At 39.8% G+C, this 17,569-nt stretch overlaps 1 protein-coding gene across 4 annotated transcripts in view; it reads left to right on the top strand.

Annotated features, from left to right (window-relative positions):
* pik3c2a (phosphatidylinositol-4-phosphate 3-kinase, catalytic subunit type 2 alpha) overlaps positions 1–17,569 on the top strand; it is a 138,374-nt gene that overhangs the window by 71,553 nt on the left and 49,252 nt on the right. For all 4 annotated transcript variants that reach the window (XM_053623267.1, XM_053623266.1, XM_053623265.1 and 1 more), the window contains 5 exons: positions 4,695–4,774; positions 4,893–4,956; positions 5,043–5,189; positions 5,288–5,318; positions 7,111–7,330. In XM_053623267.1, coding sequence (XP_053479242.1) covers positions 4,695–4,774; positions 4,893–4,956; positions 5,043–5,189; positions 5,288–5,318; positions 7,111–7,330 — 542 coding nt within the window. The remainder of the gene's footprint in view (positions 1–4,694; positions 4,775–4,892; positions 4,957–5,042; positions 5,190–5,287; positions 5,319–7,110; positions 7,331–17,569) is intronic.

Raw genomic sequence — 17,569 nt, forward strand, 5'->3', positions numbered from 1 at the left:
TTAACAAAGAATCTAACAAGGCATACCTGGGCATCAAAAAAAGGTGACCTATCAGTCACATGTTCCAGTATTTTTTGATCACTTTTAAAATGGGTGGGTTCAAGTAAAAGATGTGTTTGAAGTTGTTTAACATATTTAGCTGTAAATATCAGGAAATTAAAGCTGAAATTCTGTTCTACGGTCTTTAGTGTATAGCAAAAACAAATCACCCTCCTCCCCCACCGTGTTGGACAGTTGCTATGAGGTGTTTGTGGTGATACACTATTTAGTTTTCACCAAACATCTCCACCTTGGACTCATCAGTGCAAAGGATATTGTTACAGAACTTTTGTGGTATGTTTTTTTTTGTTGTCACCTGAGGGTATACTTTCTTTTTCCCATGACTGTATGTGTTTTATATCATTTGTCAAATAAACCTATGTCTATACATCAGTGTTTTTTAAGATGTTGCCAGGTGGTTACTAAGGTATCCCAGATAGTTACTAGGGTGTTACTTGGTGGTTGCTATGGTATTCTAGGTGGTTTCTAGGGTGTTGCTTGGTGGTTGCTGTAAATAATCATGAGTTAGAGGTGTTTGAGTAGGCTCTGCTCCATTAGAACTGATTAGTAGGTGGTGGCCATATTGTTCATAAATCTCAACATAATTTTGTTGATTAGTGAGGGTTATTGTTTCCTAAGCCATTTGATGCCAATTTTTGAAGATTGGAAATTGGATAAAAATCTAAATGAGCCAAAGGTTTTTGGTTTAAGACTACATGGGAAGCCTGTTTTCCCCTTAAATTTCATTAAAACGTGGCACTGAAATATTTACCAAAGTGTCTATATTGTCAATCAAACCTGGTGGGATTCAATATTTTAGCAACTCAAATATCTCATGACAATTTCACACTGTTCATTCATTTAACTCAAACTGTTTTCAGTGAAAAGTGCAGCCTGCATGAAAATCTTCCTTGAAGCCCCCAACACAGTGCAAATAGACACTTATTGAAGCTGGTGCATCTCTTGGTGTTTGTTACTCATTCGTGAACATAATGTTTTAATTAGCAATGCACCGAAAGGAAAATTCTGGGCCAAAACTGAAAATTCAGGATGCACTTGGCCGCAAACCGAAACTGAACATATTTTTTTAAAAGCCATTTACATTTTTTTTTTTGTATAATTGTATAAATATTAGACTTTTTTAACTAATCTTATGAATTTAATGAATCTGAATTAAAAAAACTTCAAAGCAAGAAATTAACACACCAAAACAAATTTTTTTTAATTAAATAAAATTAAATATATTATTCTTCATTCAGTTCTGTAACAATCAAGTTTAACAGATTGTTTTAATCCAATTATCCAAATAATGTAAAGTTCTAGAAAACTATTATAATATGCAAAACTGCAGACAAGCAATGAACTAGGTCTCTATTCTGTTTATGTAAATGTATTTCCACATTAAAGATTATTGTGCAAAACAACAGTGCAAAAGAGCAGCAATAGAACTAAAACCAACCTCAAACTGTAAACAACAGATGTAGCCTCAAGTCAACTACAAAGTTTTGCAGGACTGTACGAATTTTAATGTAATTGCTATACACATAGCAAATTGGACTGCTTTCTATTTAAGCCAAAATGGCAGAGAGAGAGACAAGAAGAGAGAGACAAGGCAAGGCCTCTTCAAGGCAGGAGAGACTGTTGCTCTTCTCATCAAGAACATGAGATGCTGCACTGAATAGGCTCTCACTCTCCATGCTGGTGCTTGGGGCAGATGAATAACTGCATGCAGTCCGCACAAGCAATGGAAAGCGCCCAAATTTCTGTGCATAAAAGATTGACACTCATTGGATAAGAGGCTTTTTACATGTCAGGATGCACTGGGAGTGAATGAAGTGTGGGCGGGTGCATTTTGCACAGAAAAAAATACATCTGAATGTTTATTGGACAGTGCGTTCTTTGCTTGCCCCACCTGGATGCACTGGTCAGTCACTCAAAGTGGAACCTCATGACCAGCTGCCAGTGAATAAATTTGTAGTGAACATAACTGATATCACAAACGAAATTATATCAGCGCCATTCAGAATCGCTTGGAGCCTGCCATGGTGTTATTTGTAAATATGTAAAAAGTTTGTAAAAAAGTTTGTAAAAAAATAAATAAAGTAACTGTATAAATTTCAGTTAGAACTAATGTCTCGGTTAGAATTAATGTAGTTTTATACAGAAATGAGCTGCAAGTTTAATTGAGCGTCTTGCAGATCCAGACACGGTTCTTCTGGAGACTTTAATGGTCGCACTTGCTTCTTATTTTTGCAGCAAAATACAGCAGCCATCAGTTCTTTGTCTGAAAAGTGTCTCTTACCACTTAGTATGCTGGTTTCTTTACTGACATACAAATATTTTCCTGTAACATTTAATTTTGTGCTGGAAAATTAATGTTTGGGAATCTAAAAGGTTTTTGTACTAACTCAATAATGTAGACGTCATAAAAAAAAAAGAAAAATTTTCAGTTCAGAGATATATATATATAGTAAATATTTGATTATATCTTTTCATGTGACAACACTGAAGAAATGACACTTTGCTACAATGTAAAGTAATGAGTGTACAGCTGGTATAACAGGTGTAAATTTGCTGTCCCCTCAAAATAACTCAACACACAGCCATTAATGTCTAACCTGCTGGCAACAAAAGTGAGTACACCCCTTTTGTGAGATACCATGTGTGTGTGTATGTATATATGTGTGTATATATGTGCGTGTGTGTATGTGTGTGTATATATATATATATATATATATATATATATATAAATAATATAAACAAACACACACTGCCTGGCCAAAAAAAAGTCGCTATTTGGATTTAAATAAGCAAATACTTAAAAGCCTATGATCATTATTGCAGTGATTAATATGTTTCAGCTGCCAACAATTCTTTTAACCCCAACTAATGCAGTATCTTCTAATTTCTTAAACATGTTGGAAGTGGTATCCCATGGTCATGGAAAAGATGTTACTATATCTCAGAAGGGGCAAATTATTGGTCTGCATCAAGCAAAGAAAACAGCTAAGAATATTGCCGAAATCCCTGGAAGTGGGATAAAAACTGTCCAACGCATTATTAAACCTTAAAATTAAAAATTAAATTATAAAACCTTTAAAAACTTTGAGGAAGAAATGTCATCAGAAAAAATGATCGTTCAAAATCTTGAATGATCGTGATTGGAGAGCATTAAAAAGCTTGGTGAAGTCGCATCATAAAAAAATCAACAGTAGAACTCATGGCTATGTTTAATAGTGAAAGTAAGAGCATTTCCACATGCACAATGTGAAGAGAACTTACAAGGTTGGGATTAAACAGCTGTGTGGCCTAATCAGTGTGAGGTTAATCAGAAACAAAATGACTTCACTTTGCTAGGGAGCATAAAGACTGGACTGTGGAGCATTGGAAAAAGGTAATGTGGTCTGAGTCCAGATTTACTCTATTCCAAAGCAATGGGTGCATCAGGGTAAGAAGGGAAGTGCATGAAGTGATGCACACATCATGCATAATGCCTGCTGTACAAGCCAGAGGAAGTGTTTTGATCTGGGGTTGTTTCAGTTAGCCAGGTCTAGAATTTTGTCTAAAAAGTGTGAGGGAGTACTACACAATGGCCAGGTTTAATGTCTATAGCGTCCATGGTTTGGTCTGCAAAACCGCTGGAAAACCAGTGAAACACACCTGCCATGTATTCCCTATGGAGAAAAGCATTGCTACCAGGCAACCCTAATGCCTAATAAATGGTTCCATGAAATGGTACCAATGGAAAAAAATAAGAAGAAAAAGATTAAGAATAATAACAGTATGCTAGGTCTATCAAGCCAACATACTAAGATTATGAAGTAAAGTATTTTGGTTCTATCAAGCCAACATTGTGATTAATAATAAGAAGAAGAAGAAGAAGAAGAAGAATATATTATTGAGAACCGTATATTGGCTCTGTCAAGCTAATATAATTACAAACATGATTAAATCAGTGGAGAAGCTTTAAGATGGTGAAGATCCTTCTTGACAGGTGTACTGCATGAAGCATTAATCAGTTAACATTCTACCGTGCTTTCTTCCATGTATAAAAAGAATATTGACTTGGCCCAGTTGACACTGATTTTGAAACAAGGATTTAATGGGATCTTCAGTCTTGAATTCAACCTGGAAGAACTTCTTGGCCTGTAGCTGCAATATTATTACCAGATGTCTTGATTAATTATTGATTATACTTGACTACATAATACATTCTAAACATTTTTAAATGCAGATTATACAACAAAGAATGGTATGCAGTAAAAGACAAGATATTCTCCTCTTTTTAATACATTATAAGTAATTATTATGTACATTACTTATCAATTATAATGTACATTACATAGCCAATTGCTAGAATTAAAATAATAAATCAATTTACTGAAATCTGTGCTGGCTGTCTTGGAGAAATCACCTGTGTCCTAACTCATCCACAGGATTTTTAAATGAGTAACCAAATGGCTTCAGTAATATAGTAGTGGTCCACAAATCAGTATTCACCATTATTTTTCAAGATCTTAATCACCTGTACACTTGTGGTTATGGTGAAGTGACAGTGATTTCATTTGATTATACCACAATTCCTACTTCCTTAGTGATGAGACATTTTGATGCAACCTTTAAACTTTTATTGCTTTCTGCACATGTGCCAGCAGAAAGAAGATGGTGCCTCACCTATTGACTTGGAGAAATACCTACGTGATATTGAGATGCCTTTTAAGAAAACAGTCACAAGGTAAGAATGTCTTTCTTCTTCTCTAGCTCTGATAAAGGCTAGAAAAGTCAGGAAACATTTGCTCACATTGCCTGTTGCCATGCATTCTCTTTTTAACATCTCATTTTTTCTTTTCTAGAGAGAGCTTTGCTGAACATTTAGAGGAATATCACAGCCAAGTCAACATCTGCCTTCAGAATGAGGTGCAAAAGAACACAGCGGGTCATAGTAAATCTAAATAAGATGATGAATTTTAAAAGCCTTTTTATTTCTCTGTCTGTCTCATTAGAGCACACAGTACAAAGCAGTGGATCAAGTAATCCATGTGGTTAAAACTCTGTGTTATTTGCTGGATGAGGTGGAAACACCAGCCATAACTGATGCTGTGCGAAAACTGAGGCATTCTGTCAACCTTCCTAAAACCTGCTCACCAGAGGTCAGAGCATCTAAGATTGAATTGTTTTACAGAGGGTATTCATACACAATTCAGTTGGTCAACTAAATTGTGTATTCATGACAGCCTCTTGTTAACAGGTTAATGCCAGATCAGCATTTTCAACTAACGGTAAGTACAACACTACACTTCTAGGTGTAGTGTACCAATAAGTGACACATTTCTAATGGTTTTGTTCTGCTCACAACTAATTATGTTCAAGAATTGTAAGAAGTTTCATAAAGAAACAGGATGGGTTAATGTTCAAAGTTTAGTGATAAAATACCATATTGCATACTGTAACTTTAAGTTAAAATGTTTTAACTGTAAATACTTTTATATAAAATATTATTGCTGTTTTCTTTTAATACAAGTGATTATTTAAAAAAGTATTATGCTAGATTGGATTTTTAACAGGTGAATTGTGGCTCATGGTCCCTCCATGGATTGAAAGTTTAATTTGGTTGAATGTCACTCCACCAAAATTTATGATGAAATAGATGGGGGATTTGCACCACTTGAATATCAGTGGGAGCAATTGATCAACTTTCAATGCCCCTGAACACCGATGGACCTACATGACTGCTCTGATCTATTAATGCAGCAGTAGCTCTCACAAAGTATAACCACACATTGCTTATAACAGACTGTTTATGGAGATCAAGCTGCTCCCTTTCTGTGTTATTACCTTAATTATATACTGATATTATTGTTTAATATATATTATATGGCCAAAGGTTTGTGTACACCTGACCATCACACCCATATGTGGGCCTTCCCCAAACTGTTGCCACAAAGTTGTAAGCACACGATTGTATAGGATGTCTTTGCATACTGTAGCATAACAGTTTCCCTTCACTGGAACTAAGGGGCCATCCCAATCATGTTCCAGCATGACGATGCAGCTGTGCACAAAGCGAGGACCGTGAAGATGTACTTTGATGAGGTCGGTGTAGAAGAACTCAAGTGGCCTGCTCAGAGCCCTGTCATCATCACCTTTGGGATGAACTGTAATGGTGATTGTGCCCTAGGCCTCCTTGCCTGACATCAGTGCCCAACTTAATTAATGCTCTTGTGACTGAATTCCCACAGCCACATTCCAAAATTTAGTGGAAAGTTGTGGTTTAGTGGTAGTTATTATAACAGCAAAGGACCAGTTTGGAATTGGATGTACAAAAAGTAAATATGGGTGTGATGGTTGTGTGTCCACAAACTTTTGGCCATATAGTGTATTGTTCACGTTTATTAGCTAATTTTAATGTCGATGTTATCGTAACCCGTAAGGAAACTATTAATGTTAGTGTTAACCATGTAGATTTCTTTTTTTTCAAATTATAGGTCTATTCTTATTGCAAGTATTTTTAATTCCCTTTAGTTTTTCAGATTAGTTTAGGTCATGAGTCATTTAGAGGTAGTTTATGGATGAGTAAAACTTTTGTCTATATAATTATTTGAGCTCAGCACCATTGTTCAGGCTGCCAGAGTTGCTGTGCAACTGCATTGGATCAGTGGGGAGAGCCAACCAGGCCATGATGTGGTCACATCCCTGAGCAGCACAAGATTTAACCACTATAGGAAGCCATTTGAAATAGATTGGATTCAGTTTCAGTCTAGATATCCAGCTGTTTGAACAGCCACACTAATATTTAGATTAAATGGCTGGCACATCACAATTACATGCATATTTGACTTTCCCAGTAAAATGTAATCTGAAGTACAGACAACAGTGCCTGTTTTCATATAATCCCGTTTCAGCACAGATCCATGCAGTGGGATCATTAAACACTGTGTACTGCCTCCGCACAAGCTTGGGATCACTCCCTAAAGTGCATTTTTCAAAATTACAGAAAGGGTGGGGACAGAAATTGAGACTGGACATCTTATCTTATTTAAATATCATTATACAATATATCACTATTTGTAGGTTATACAAGTGCGGTGGAGGAGCACCTAAGGGCCCTTACAAATGCAGTATACGATTTGGTTAAGCTCTACCTGTGCTCATTCTGCCTGACCTTCCCTGTACGTACGGACGAAGAGCATCCAGAAAAGCAGAGAGACAGCCAAGTGGCGTCCAGCATCACTGAGCATGTACACTTCAAGCTTTTTGCCATTCATGGCATTTCCACTGCATGGTTTAACAGGTAAGAGCTGTGCAATTCAGTTCAATATCCTTTTCATTTTATTGTCAAACCATTGCAAAGCTTTGCAATATCTGGTTCATCATGTTTTAAAATTCAAAAATAAAATACATTATAGGTTTTAATTTAGTGCTAGAATAGAAATCTGAGCTGCCTTGTAATTCATATTTCTTATCTTCTGTTCAGCTGTATTCTACATTCTATACACCAATCAGCCATAAAATTAAAACCACCTGCCTAATATTGTGTAGGTTCCCCTTGTGCCACCAAAACAGCTCTGACCTGTCGAGACATGGACTCCACAAGACCTCTAAAGGTGCGCTTTGATATCTGGCACAGATATCAGCAGTTGGCAGCAGATTCCTGTAAGTCTTGTAAGTTGCGAGCTGGATTGAGCTCGTTGCTCGATCGCATTGAGATCTGGGGAATTTGGAGACCAAGTCAACAACTTGAACACTGTCATGTTCCACAAACCATTCCTGAGCAATTTTTGCAGTGTGGCAGGGTGCATTATCCTGCTGAAACAGGTCAATACCATTAGGGAATACCGTTGCCATGAAGGGGTGTACTGCATCAACGTATAGGTAGATGGTACATGTCAACGTAACACTCACATGAATGCCAGGACCCAAGGTTTCCCAGCATCACACTTCCTCTGCTGGATTTCCTTCTTCCCTCAGTGCATCCTAGTGCCATATCTTCCCTAGGTAAGTGACACGGATGCACCCAGCCATCCACGTTATGTAAAAGAAAACCTGATTCAACAGACCAGGCCACATTCTTCTGTTACTCCACGGTCCAGTTCTTCTGCTCCTGTGGCCATTGCACTTTTGGCAATGGACAGGGGTCAGCATATGCACTTTGACTGGTCTATGGTTACACAACCTCATACGTAGCAAGCTATGATGCACTGTGTTTTCTGACACCTTTCTATCATAGCCAGCATTAACTTTTTCAGAAAGTTGTGCTACAGTAACTCTTTTGTGCTATCGGATAAGACAGGCTAGCCTTTGCTCCCCACGCACATCATAGCACCTTGGGCACCAATGACTCTGTTGCCGGTTCTCCTTCCTTGGACCCCTTTTGGTAGGTACTAACTGCCGCTTCCTGAGAACACCCCACAAGACCTGCCGTTTTAGAGATGCTCTGACCCAGTCGTCTAGCAATCACAATTTAACCCTTGTAAAAGTTGCTCAGATCCTAACACTTGCCCACTTTCCCTGCTTTCAACACGTCACCTTCGAGAACTGACTGCTCCCTTTCTATCCCACCCCTTGATAAGTGCCATTGTAATGAGAGAATCATTATTCACTTCACCCATCAGTGGTTTTAATGTTATGGCTGATTGATGTAATTGAATAACATGTCATGTGTATTATAGTTTATTAAGGAATGCTTTATAAAGTCATGTGAAAAAAATAAGTACACCCCATGGAAATTGCTGACTTTTTTGACATATTTGGACAAGCAAACATTTGATCATCTTTTGAAACAGTGCCTATCAATAAAGGTGATTATACTTGAAAAAACCCACAAGGAAAATTAGCATTTTTTATTCATTTATTCAACAGAAATATCAATAGATGTGATATTCTTCTGTGGAAAAAGTAAGTACACACTCAGCCTCAGAAGCTGGTATTGCCCCCTTTAGCAGAAATATCTTCTTGTAGGCATTTTCCATAATTGTCCACCAGGCTTGCTGGATTTTTTGACCACTCTTCCATGCAATATTCTTTCAGTTGTAAGATGGTTGAGGGTTTTCTTGCATGTACTGCCCATTTCAAATACCCCCACAACATTTCAAATCCGGGCTTTGGCTATGCCATTCGATAACTCTCCATTTCTTCTTTTTGAGCCATTCCATGGTGGATTTGCTAGCGTGATTAGGATCATTATCCTGTTGAAAGGTACACTTTTGGCTCAACTTCTACTTTTGGACAGATGTCCTCACATTATCTTCAAGCACTCTTTGATATGATGCAGAATTCATAGTTGAATCGCAAACTGTCTGGTCCCTGAGGCAGGGAAGCAACCCCAAACCATTACATTTCCACCACCATGCTTCACAGTTGTATGAGGTGCTTCTCTTGAAAAGCAGTCCTTGGTCTGCACCAAACATGTCTGCTGTTACTGTGGCCAAACAACTGTCTTTGATTCATCTGTCCAGAGCATATTATTCCAAAAGGCCTGGTCTTCGCCTGTATGCTCATTGGCAAACTGTAGTCTTGCAAAGGCTTTTTTCCTGGCACATCTCCCATGCAGCTCAAATTTGTGCAAACTCTTTCTGATTGTATAAGCATGCACTTTGACACAGACAGACATCTAGCAGATTCTGTGATGGAATTTTGGGGTTCTTTGCTGGGACAGCCAGTCCAGGACAAATTGGCAGTTGTTTGAAATCTGCACCATTTGTAGATTATTTTCCTTACAGTGAAATGATGTATTTCAAATAAGTTGGAGATCTTTTTAAATCCCTTGCCTGACTCAAAGGCATCCACAACCTTTTTTTCTGAATGCCTTACAGAACTCTTTAGATCCTGTCATGACACCACACACCTCAATAGCAAAGGGAACACCAGACACTAGAATCTGCTTAGGGAGTGCAGGTGGAACCTGTCTTATTTATACCCCTCTTGTATCTAGACACTGGCACTCAATCTTGAACATCTGATTCTAATTTTATGGATTTGAAGGTGTGATAAATGTAGGGGTGTACTTACTTGTTCCAGGTGACTGATCTGTTTTTTGTTCATTTAAGTTGTGACAATTACTGCAAAGTGTAAATTTTATGTATCAATTGATAGTGCATCACCTTTATTAATAAGCAATGTTTCAAAGAGGATCCAATGTTTGCTTGTCCAAATATGTCAAAAAAGCCAACAATTTCGATAGGTTGTACTTATTTTCTCACATGATTGTATGGAATGTAATCACTATTTTGGGCTTGGAATTAAAATTTGGCAATACTTTTTATACCCGTGCCACTAATTGGGTGAGAGATTACATTTATGGGTTGTCCGTCCATTTTTATTTTTTTTTTCTTTTCTTCAAAAGCTTCCTTCCTGTTTGCCATACAAAGATGGTACACCTTCATGGTCAGGAACTCCACTTTCGTTTTCATTGATATCTGTGGTTTTTACCACCAGTCCATCCATCTGGCCATCCTTCTGGCCATCCTTCAGTGTGCCTACACATCTGTCTGAGATTCTTGTTAGCACAATATCTCAAGAATGAATGGTTCAATGTTTGTCAAGTTGTCAAGTGGCTTTTATTGCCATTTCAACCATATGCAGCTGGTCCAGTACACAGTGAAATTAAACAATGTTCCTCCTGAACCATGGTGCTACAAAAAACAACACACTATCTACATGAGACGACATGGAACTAAATAAGATCTACACATTTTTACATAAAGTACACATGCAAACGTGTACTTACAACACAACAGTAACTACTAAAACAGGAACAATAGGCACAGTAAGTGACAGTGTAGCGCCGACTAGTACACAGGTCTAGTATGAGTAGTGTCTGATATAACAGGTTATGCAAAAGACAGGTGCAGAAGTGTTACAGTATAATTAAAAAATGCTGTGAATGTAAACATAACATGCTATGACTTGGTATTCAGCAGATAAGCTTATACCAAATATGGACATAGCAGTTATTGCAGTAGCAGCCAGGTAAAGTGTATAATAGTGACAAGAAATTAAATAATATATTTTTCTAAATACAGTAGCAGCAAAAATGCAATACAGTCAATACAGAAATGTGCAAATATTGTAACGGGAGTGGGATGTTCTGTGTGTGTGTGTGTGTGTGTGTGTGTGTGCGTGTTTGCGTCCAGTCTCTGAGTATTTAGGAGTCTGATGGCTTAGGGGAGGAAACTGTTACATGGTCTGGCCCTGAGGGCCCGACTGCTTCAGTACCTTTTTCCAGGTGGCAGGAGGGTGAAGAGTTTGTGTGAGGGGTGTGTGGGGTCATCCACAATATGGGTGGTTTTGCAGATGCAGCATGTGGTATAAATGTCTATGATGGAGGGAAGAGAAACCTCAATGATCTTCTCAGCTGTCCTCAATATCCTCTGCAGGGTCTTGCAATCTTATACGGTGCAATTTCCAAACCAGGCAATGATGTAGCTGCTCAGGATGCTCTCACTGATTCCTCTGTAGAATGTGGTGAGGATGAGGGGTAGGATGTGCTTTTCTCAGCCTTTTCAGGAAGTAGAGCTATTGCTGAGCTTTCTTGGTTATGGAGCTGGTGTTGAGGGACCAAGTGAAATTCTTCCATCAGGTGAACACCAAGGAATTTGGTGCTCTTGACGATCTCCACGGAAGAGCCGTCGATGTTCAGTGGAGAGTGGTCGCTCCTTGCTATCCTGAAGTCAACAACCATCTCTTTTGTTTTGTCGACATTCAGAGACAGGTTGTTGGTTCTGCACCAGTCCATTAGCAGTTTCACCTCCTCTCTGTATGCTGACTTGTTCTTGCTCACGAGACCCACCCAGTTATGTCATCGGCAAACTTGATGATGTGATTGGAGCCGTGCATTTCTGCACAGTCATGATTCAGCACAGTGAACAGCAGTGGACTGAGCACACAGCCCTGGGGGGGCCCTATGCTCAGTGTGGTGGTGCTAGAGATGCTGTTCCCGATCCTGACTGAGGTCTCCCAGTCAGGAAGTCCAGGATTCAGTTGCAGAAGGAGGTGTTCAAGCCCTGCAAGTTCAGCTTTTCAATCAGGTTCTGAGGAATGATTGTGTTGAATGCTGAACTGAAGCCTATGAACAGCATTCGAACGTATGTGTCCTTTTTGTCCAGGTGGTGGTGATGGCATCATCTGTTGAGCAGTTGGGGCGAGCTGCAGGGTGTCCAGTGAGGGGGTCAGCAGGGTCTTGATGTGCCTCATGACGAGCCTCTCGAAGCACTTCATGATGATGGGTGTGAGCGCAAATGGACGGTAGATGTTGAGGCAGAACACTGAAGACCTCTTCAGGACGGGGACGATGGTGGCCTTGAAGCATGTTGGAACGACGGCACTACTCAGGGAGATGTTGAAGATGTCAGTGAGAACATACGCCAGCTGGTCTGCACATCCTGTGAGCACTCTGCCAGATGATGTCTGGTTCAGCAGCTTTCCATGGGTTGACTCTGTTTAGAGTTTTCCTCACATCAGCCGTGGTTAGACATAGCACCTGGTCGTTGGTAGGAGGGGTGGCCTTCTACGCCGCCACATCATTCTGCACCTAAAACTGAGCATAGAAGTTGTTCAACGCATCTGGGAGGAAGGCATCACTGTCACAGGCTGGTGATGTCCTGTAGTTGCTGATGGCGTGAATGCCATGCCACATGCACCATGTGTCACTGCTGTCCATGAAGTTGCTGTGGATTTTCTGGGCGTGTGCACACTTTGCTTCTCTGATGGCCCGGGACAGTTTTGCCCCGGCTGTTCTTAGGGCCACCTTGTCACCTGCCCTGAAGGCGGATCTCGGGTACTCAGCAATGCACGCACCTCCACAGTCATCCATGGTTTCTGGTTGGAGTGTGTGGTGATTGTCTTGGAGACAGTGACGTCATCAGTGCACTTGCTGATATAGCTGGTCACAGATGCCATGTATTCCTCCACGTTGGTGGTGTAAGAAAAAAATGATGTCCAAGATTTCAATGAAGAATAACTTTATTACAGCATGGCAGTGCCAAAGTACATGAAGCACTTCAGGTTCATCGGAGTCAAACCAGGTTTTCAGCATGTAATGTAAATGAAGTTTCACTCTAAATGTAAATTAAGGATATCATTTGATGTGATCACTTTCTGTTCCCACAGTATTGATGTCAGGTGTGACCCCCAAATGTTGAGGTGATAGGATTGTCTAGACACATGGTTTTCTGAATGATAATTACGGTCACGCACCCCTTTGTTCAGGAATGGTTCTTGATGTCCCACTGCTGCTCCCATGTTATAACTGAGTGAATGTCATTTTAGGTGGTATTATACACATATTGCTGAGACTGAGGTAAATTGTCCTTTTGATAATTCAGCCTTTTTCACGGAAGAGCTTTTTCCAACAGCTACCTTGGAATGGAATCTGTTTAGAGGCAGTCTCTAATTTCTTACAGTGGAGGCACTGTTGGTTGCAGCCTCCCTGAATATGTGCTAGTCAGTGTGCTCAAAACAGTCTTGAGGAGCAGAGATGGCTCCTGCTGGCCATGTTTTCACTTGCTTCAAAACCAGTTTGGAGCGTCTGATGAGCACTCTGTATACTGGGATTAGCATAACAGAGATTAGGTCTGAGTAGCCGAGGTGGGGGTGGGGCTCCACCCGGTATGCGCTGGGGATGTTTGTGTGAACAAGATCCAGCATGTTCACCCCTTTCGTTGCAAAGTTCACATGTTGATGGAATTTAGGGAGCACTGACTTGAGATTCTCATGGTTAAAATCTCTAGCGATGATAAGTAGTACATCGGGGTGTGTGTTCTGCAGTTTGCTAATAGCCCTATATAGTTCACAGAGCGCATCCTTAGCATTAGCACTGGGGGGGAATGTATACTCCGATTATAAGGACAGTGGTTAATTTCTGTGGTTCATAAAAAGGTCTGCATCTAACAGTCACAAACTCCACCAGCGATGAGCGGTAACTAGAAACTAGCACAGAGTTCTTGCATGTTGATGTAACACACAAGCCCCCACTCCGAGGCTTACCGCACAGAGCTGCATTTCTGTTGTGCAAGGTGAGCCTGTCTAGCTGAATGGTGGCATCTGGAAGTCTGTCGCTTAGCTGTGTCTCCATTTTATTGTCCAGGGAGCAGATATTGGAGAGGATGGACGGGAGAGCCGGCCGCTTATGGTTTGCTTTTAGCCTGGCATGGACCCCGCCCTTTTGCCTCGCTTCCACTTCCTTGCACACCGCATATGACCCCGCGCCCCCCATGCGTTGCCATCTTGGATCGCGTAATCACAAATCACATTTTTAGGATTTATATGGAATTATCATTGTAAACAGCAGATGAACTGACTATATTTTGGAAGGCATACCCATCTGTATACAGAGAAGGAGGTGCAGCGGCTAATGGACCGGTGCAGAGCCAACACCAGCAACCTGTCTCTGAATGAGGACAAAACAGAAGAGATGGTTGTTGACTTCAGGAGAGCATGGAGTGACCATTCTCCACTGACCATCGTCGGCTCCTCCGTGGAGATCAGCAAGAGCACCAAATTACTCGGTCTTCACCTGGCGGAAAACCTCACCTGGTCCTTCAACGCCAACTCCATAGCCAAGAAAGCCTAGCAGCATCTCTACTTTCTGCAAAGGCTGAAAAAAGCCCATCTCCACCTCCCATCCTCACAACATTCTACAGAGAAACAGAGAGCATCCTGAGCAGCTGCATCACTGTCTGGTTCGGAAATTGCACCTTATCGGATCGCAAGACCCTACAACAGATAGTGTGGACAGTTGAGAAGATCATTGGGGTCTCTCTTCCCTCCATCATAGACATTTACACCACACGATGCATCCGCAAAGCCACCAGCATTGTGGATGACCCCACACACCCCTCACACAAACTCTTCACCCTCTTGCAGTCTGGAAAAAGGTACCAAAGCGTTCGGGCCCTCACGGTAACAGCTTCTTCCCCCAAGCCATCAGACTCCTCAATTCTCAGAGACAGGACTGACACACACGTGCCTGCACATGCACACACTCTGAACTGAACCATCCCACTAACATTGCAACATTTGCATATTCCTGCATTGACACTCTTGCATTTTTGCTGCTACTGTATTTATAAAAATATAGTATTTAATTTCTTGTCCCTATTATACACTTTACCTGGCTGCTACTGCAATAACTGTTATGTCCATATTTGGTATAAGCTAATCTGCTGAATACTAAGTCATAGCATGTTATGTTTACATTTATACCATTTTTTATTTTTTTTATTATATTGTTACTCTTAGGCACCTATCTCCCACGCTACCTGTTATATCGTACACTTGCACACTGTGTACTGGTTGGTGCTACACTGTCACTTACTGTGCCTCTTGTCTTGTTTTAGTAGTATTGTACTGTCCTGTGGTGTTAGCACACGTTTGCATGTGCACTTTATGTAAAAATGTGTAGATCTTATTTAGTTCTGTGTCGTCTCGTGTGGTTAGTGTCTTGTTTTATGTAGCACCATGGTCCTGGAGGAACGATGTTTTGTTTCATTGTGTACTGTACCAGCTGTATATGGTTGAAATGATAATAAAAGCCACTTGAACTTGTACCATTGGCATTGAGCTTGACTTGTTTTAATCAATACTTTTCAATACTTTCAGTTCTTTATTTCAGTACAGTAACATTGTTTTCCCTGGGTGAATCACATTAAATATACTTAATATTAAAATATAATATTAAAATAAAATATAATATTTAATATTATACTTAATATTAAATCTAGAGTGTGCAGCAGTGCAAATCACACAGATAGTATAATGCTATAAAGTTAAAAGATAAAGGAGGATGCCGCTGCAGTTGCTGCCTTGGTGGTACACTGTCTGGGCCTGTCATGGTTTCTGTTTTTGACTTTGTTTTTATCTGTACGTTCTCTTGTGAATTAAACCATTCAAATACACTTTATAAAAATTGAGAATTTAACAATTTACTCAATTTGTTACCTGACCTTTTAACCCTTAAATGCATGCATATTAAAAATTAGCTTCACTGATTAACGTTAGTGCTTTGCTGTGCTCCATTCATATCAGAGCACTGTGTTGAAGTCTCCGTGCACTTACCAGCTGCCACTTATGTGGGATTTAGCATTATTTTTATATACAACAACCGGGGCTGTGTGGCATGACCAACCATTATAGGTTTTATGTGTCTGCTGCTATATTTTACTTCCTTGAACTATGCAATTGTGAACTAATGTTTGAAACTTAACTAATTAGCCAGCTAGCTAGCTACCATCCAACATTGCTTAGCCTAGGTCAGTGGTTCTCAGATGCAGCCAGACGGGCTGCATAGAAATTATAGAACATAATTTTTTAAAAAATAATAATTTTACCTGTATGTAAATCGGGATTGTCGATGTTTGAACTATGATGTACATAAAAATGAAAAATGTTAATAAATGAAATCGATTATACTCGGCACACTAAGACACACACCAAACAGAGACATCCGTTGATATGCTAGTGTACAGTACTGTTAGCCACACACTGATAAAACCTAAGACTATTTAAAATGGTTAGCTGAGAAAGTTGCAAAATGAAATTGTAAAATTTGAAGACTCTAGTGGGCCACAAAGGGATGCAATCTACACAAGGGGGGCCTCACACTGAAAAAGTTTGAGATCCACTGGCCTAGGTAACTAGCTAATAAACTAACTAGTGTGGTGTTGTAGCTATCTAGCTTCCTAACTATAGACAAAGAGAAGTTACGTGACAGCAACACTTAAGGGCCTTTCACACTGAGCGCGATTAAGCCACGCGAATGTACGACCCGATGGCACTTTTGAATTGAAACAATAGATCCCTATGGAGCTTTTCACACCGGGCACGATATTTTTATTTATTTTTTTTAAACCAGTGTGTCGATTATTTTTCCTGTTGCTCTGTAACGACACATGCCGTCCAATTAGATTTGAGCTTTAGATCACGTGCCCGGAGCCGCTGCTGTTGCACAACAGGACAAGATTGGTGGCGCTATAGCACAGAAAGCTGTTTTGAAAACCAGTGTAAACACCGAAGAAGAGTATTCCAGAAGATAGAAGAGAATGAGTTCCTGTTATCATTTGCCAAATTTCTGTTATCGACAAAGTGAAAGTGCGTAAAAAAGTGTGATATTTGCGGTCTCCTGCCTGTTTCCATCCAGTTGGCCTTTTACCGATAATATGCGCTCTCTCTCTCTCTCTCACTCACTCTCTCTCACACACACACACACGTGTGTGTACCATGGAGATATAAACAAACCGTCGTCACACACCACGGCTTGAGGTAGCTGCCAAAAAAGTATATTTCTTACTGAAATACATTATATTTGTTTGAATGCAAACATCTATTTTTTTCATAATGTTACAATTGTACTTTTTGTAGCAGAAAACAATACTCAGTATGTCATTTGTTATTTATCTTTATATTCTTGTTGAAACATGTCAGTTCTTACTATCCCATTATAGTTATTACTGTCACTTCATTTATCAAAGTTCTTCCACCACAAAAAAAAAAAGTGGGCTGGTCTAGGGAATTAAACTCGGGTTTTGTCCCACTA

This window comes from Ictalurus furcatus, chromosome 4, assembly GCF_023375685.1.
Source record: "Ictalurus furcatus strain D&B chromosome 4, Billie_1.0, whole genome shotgun sequence".
NCBI lineage: Eukaryota > Metazoa > Chordata > Actinopteri > Siluriformes > Ictaluridae > Ictalurus > Ictalurus furcatus.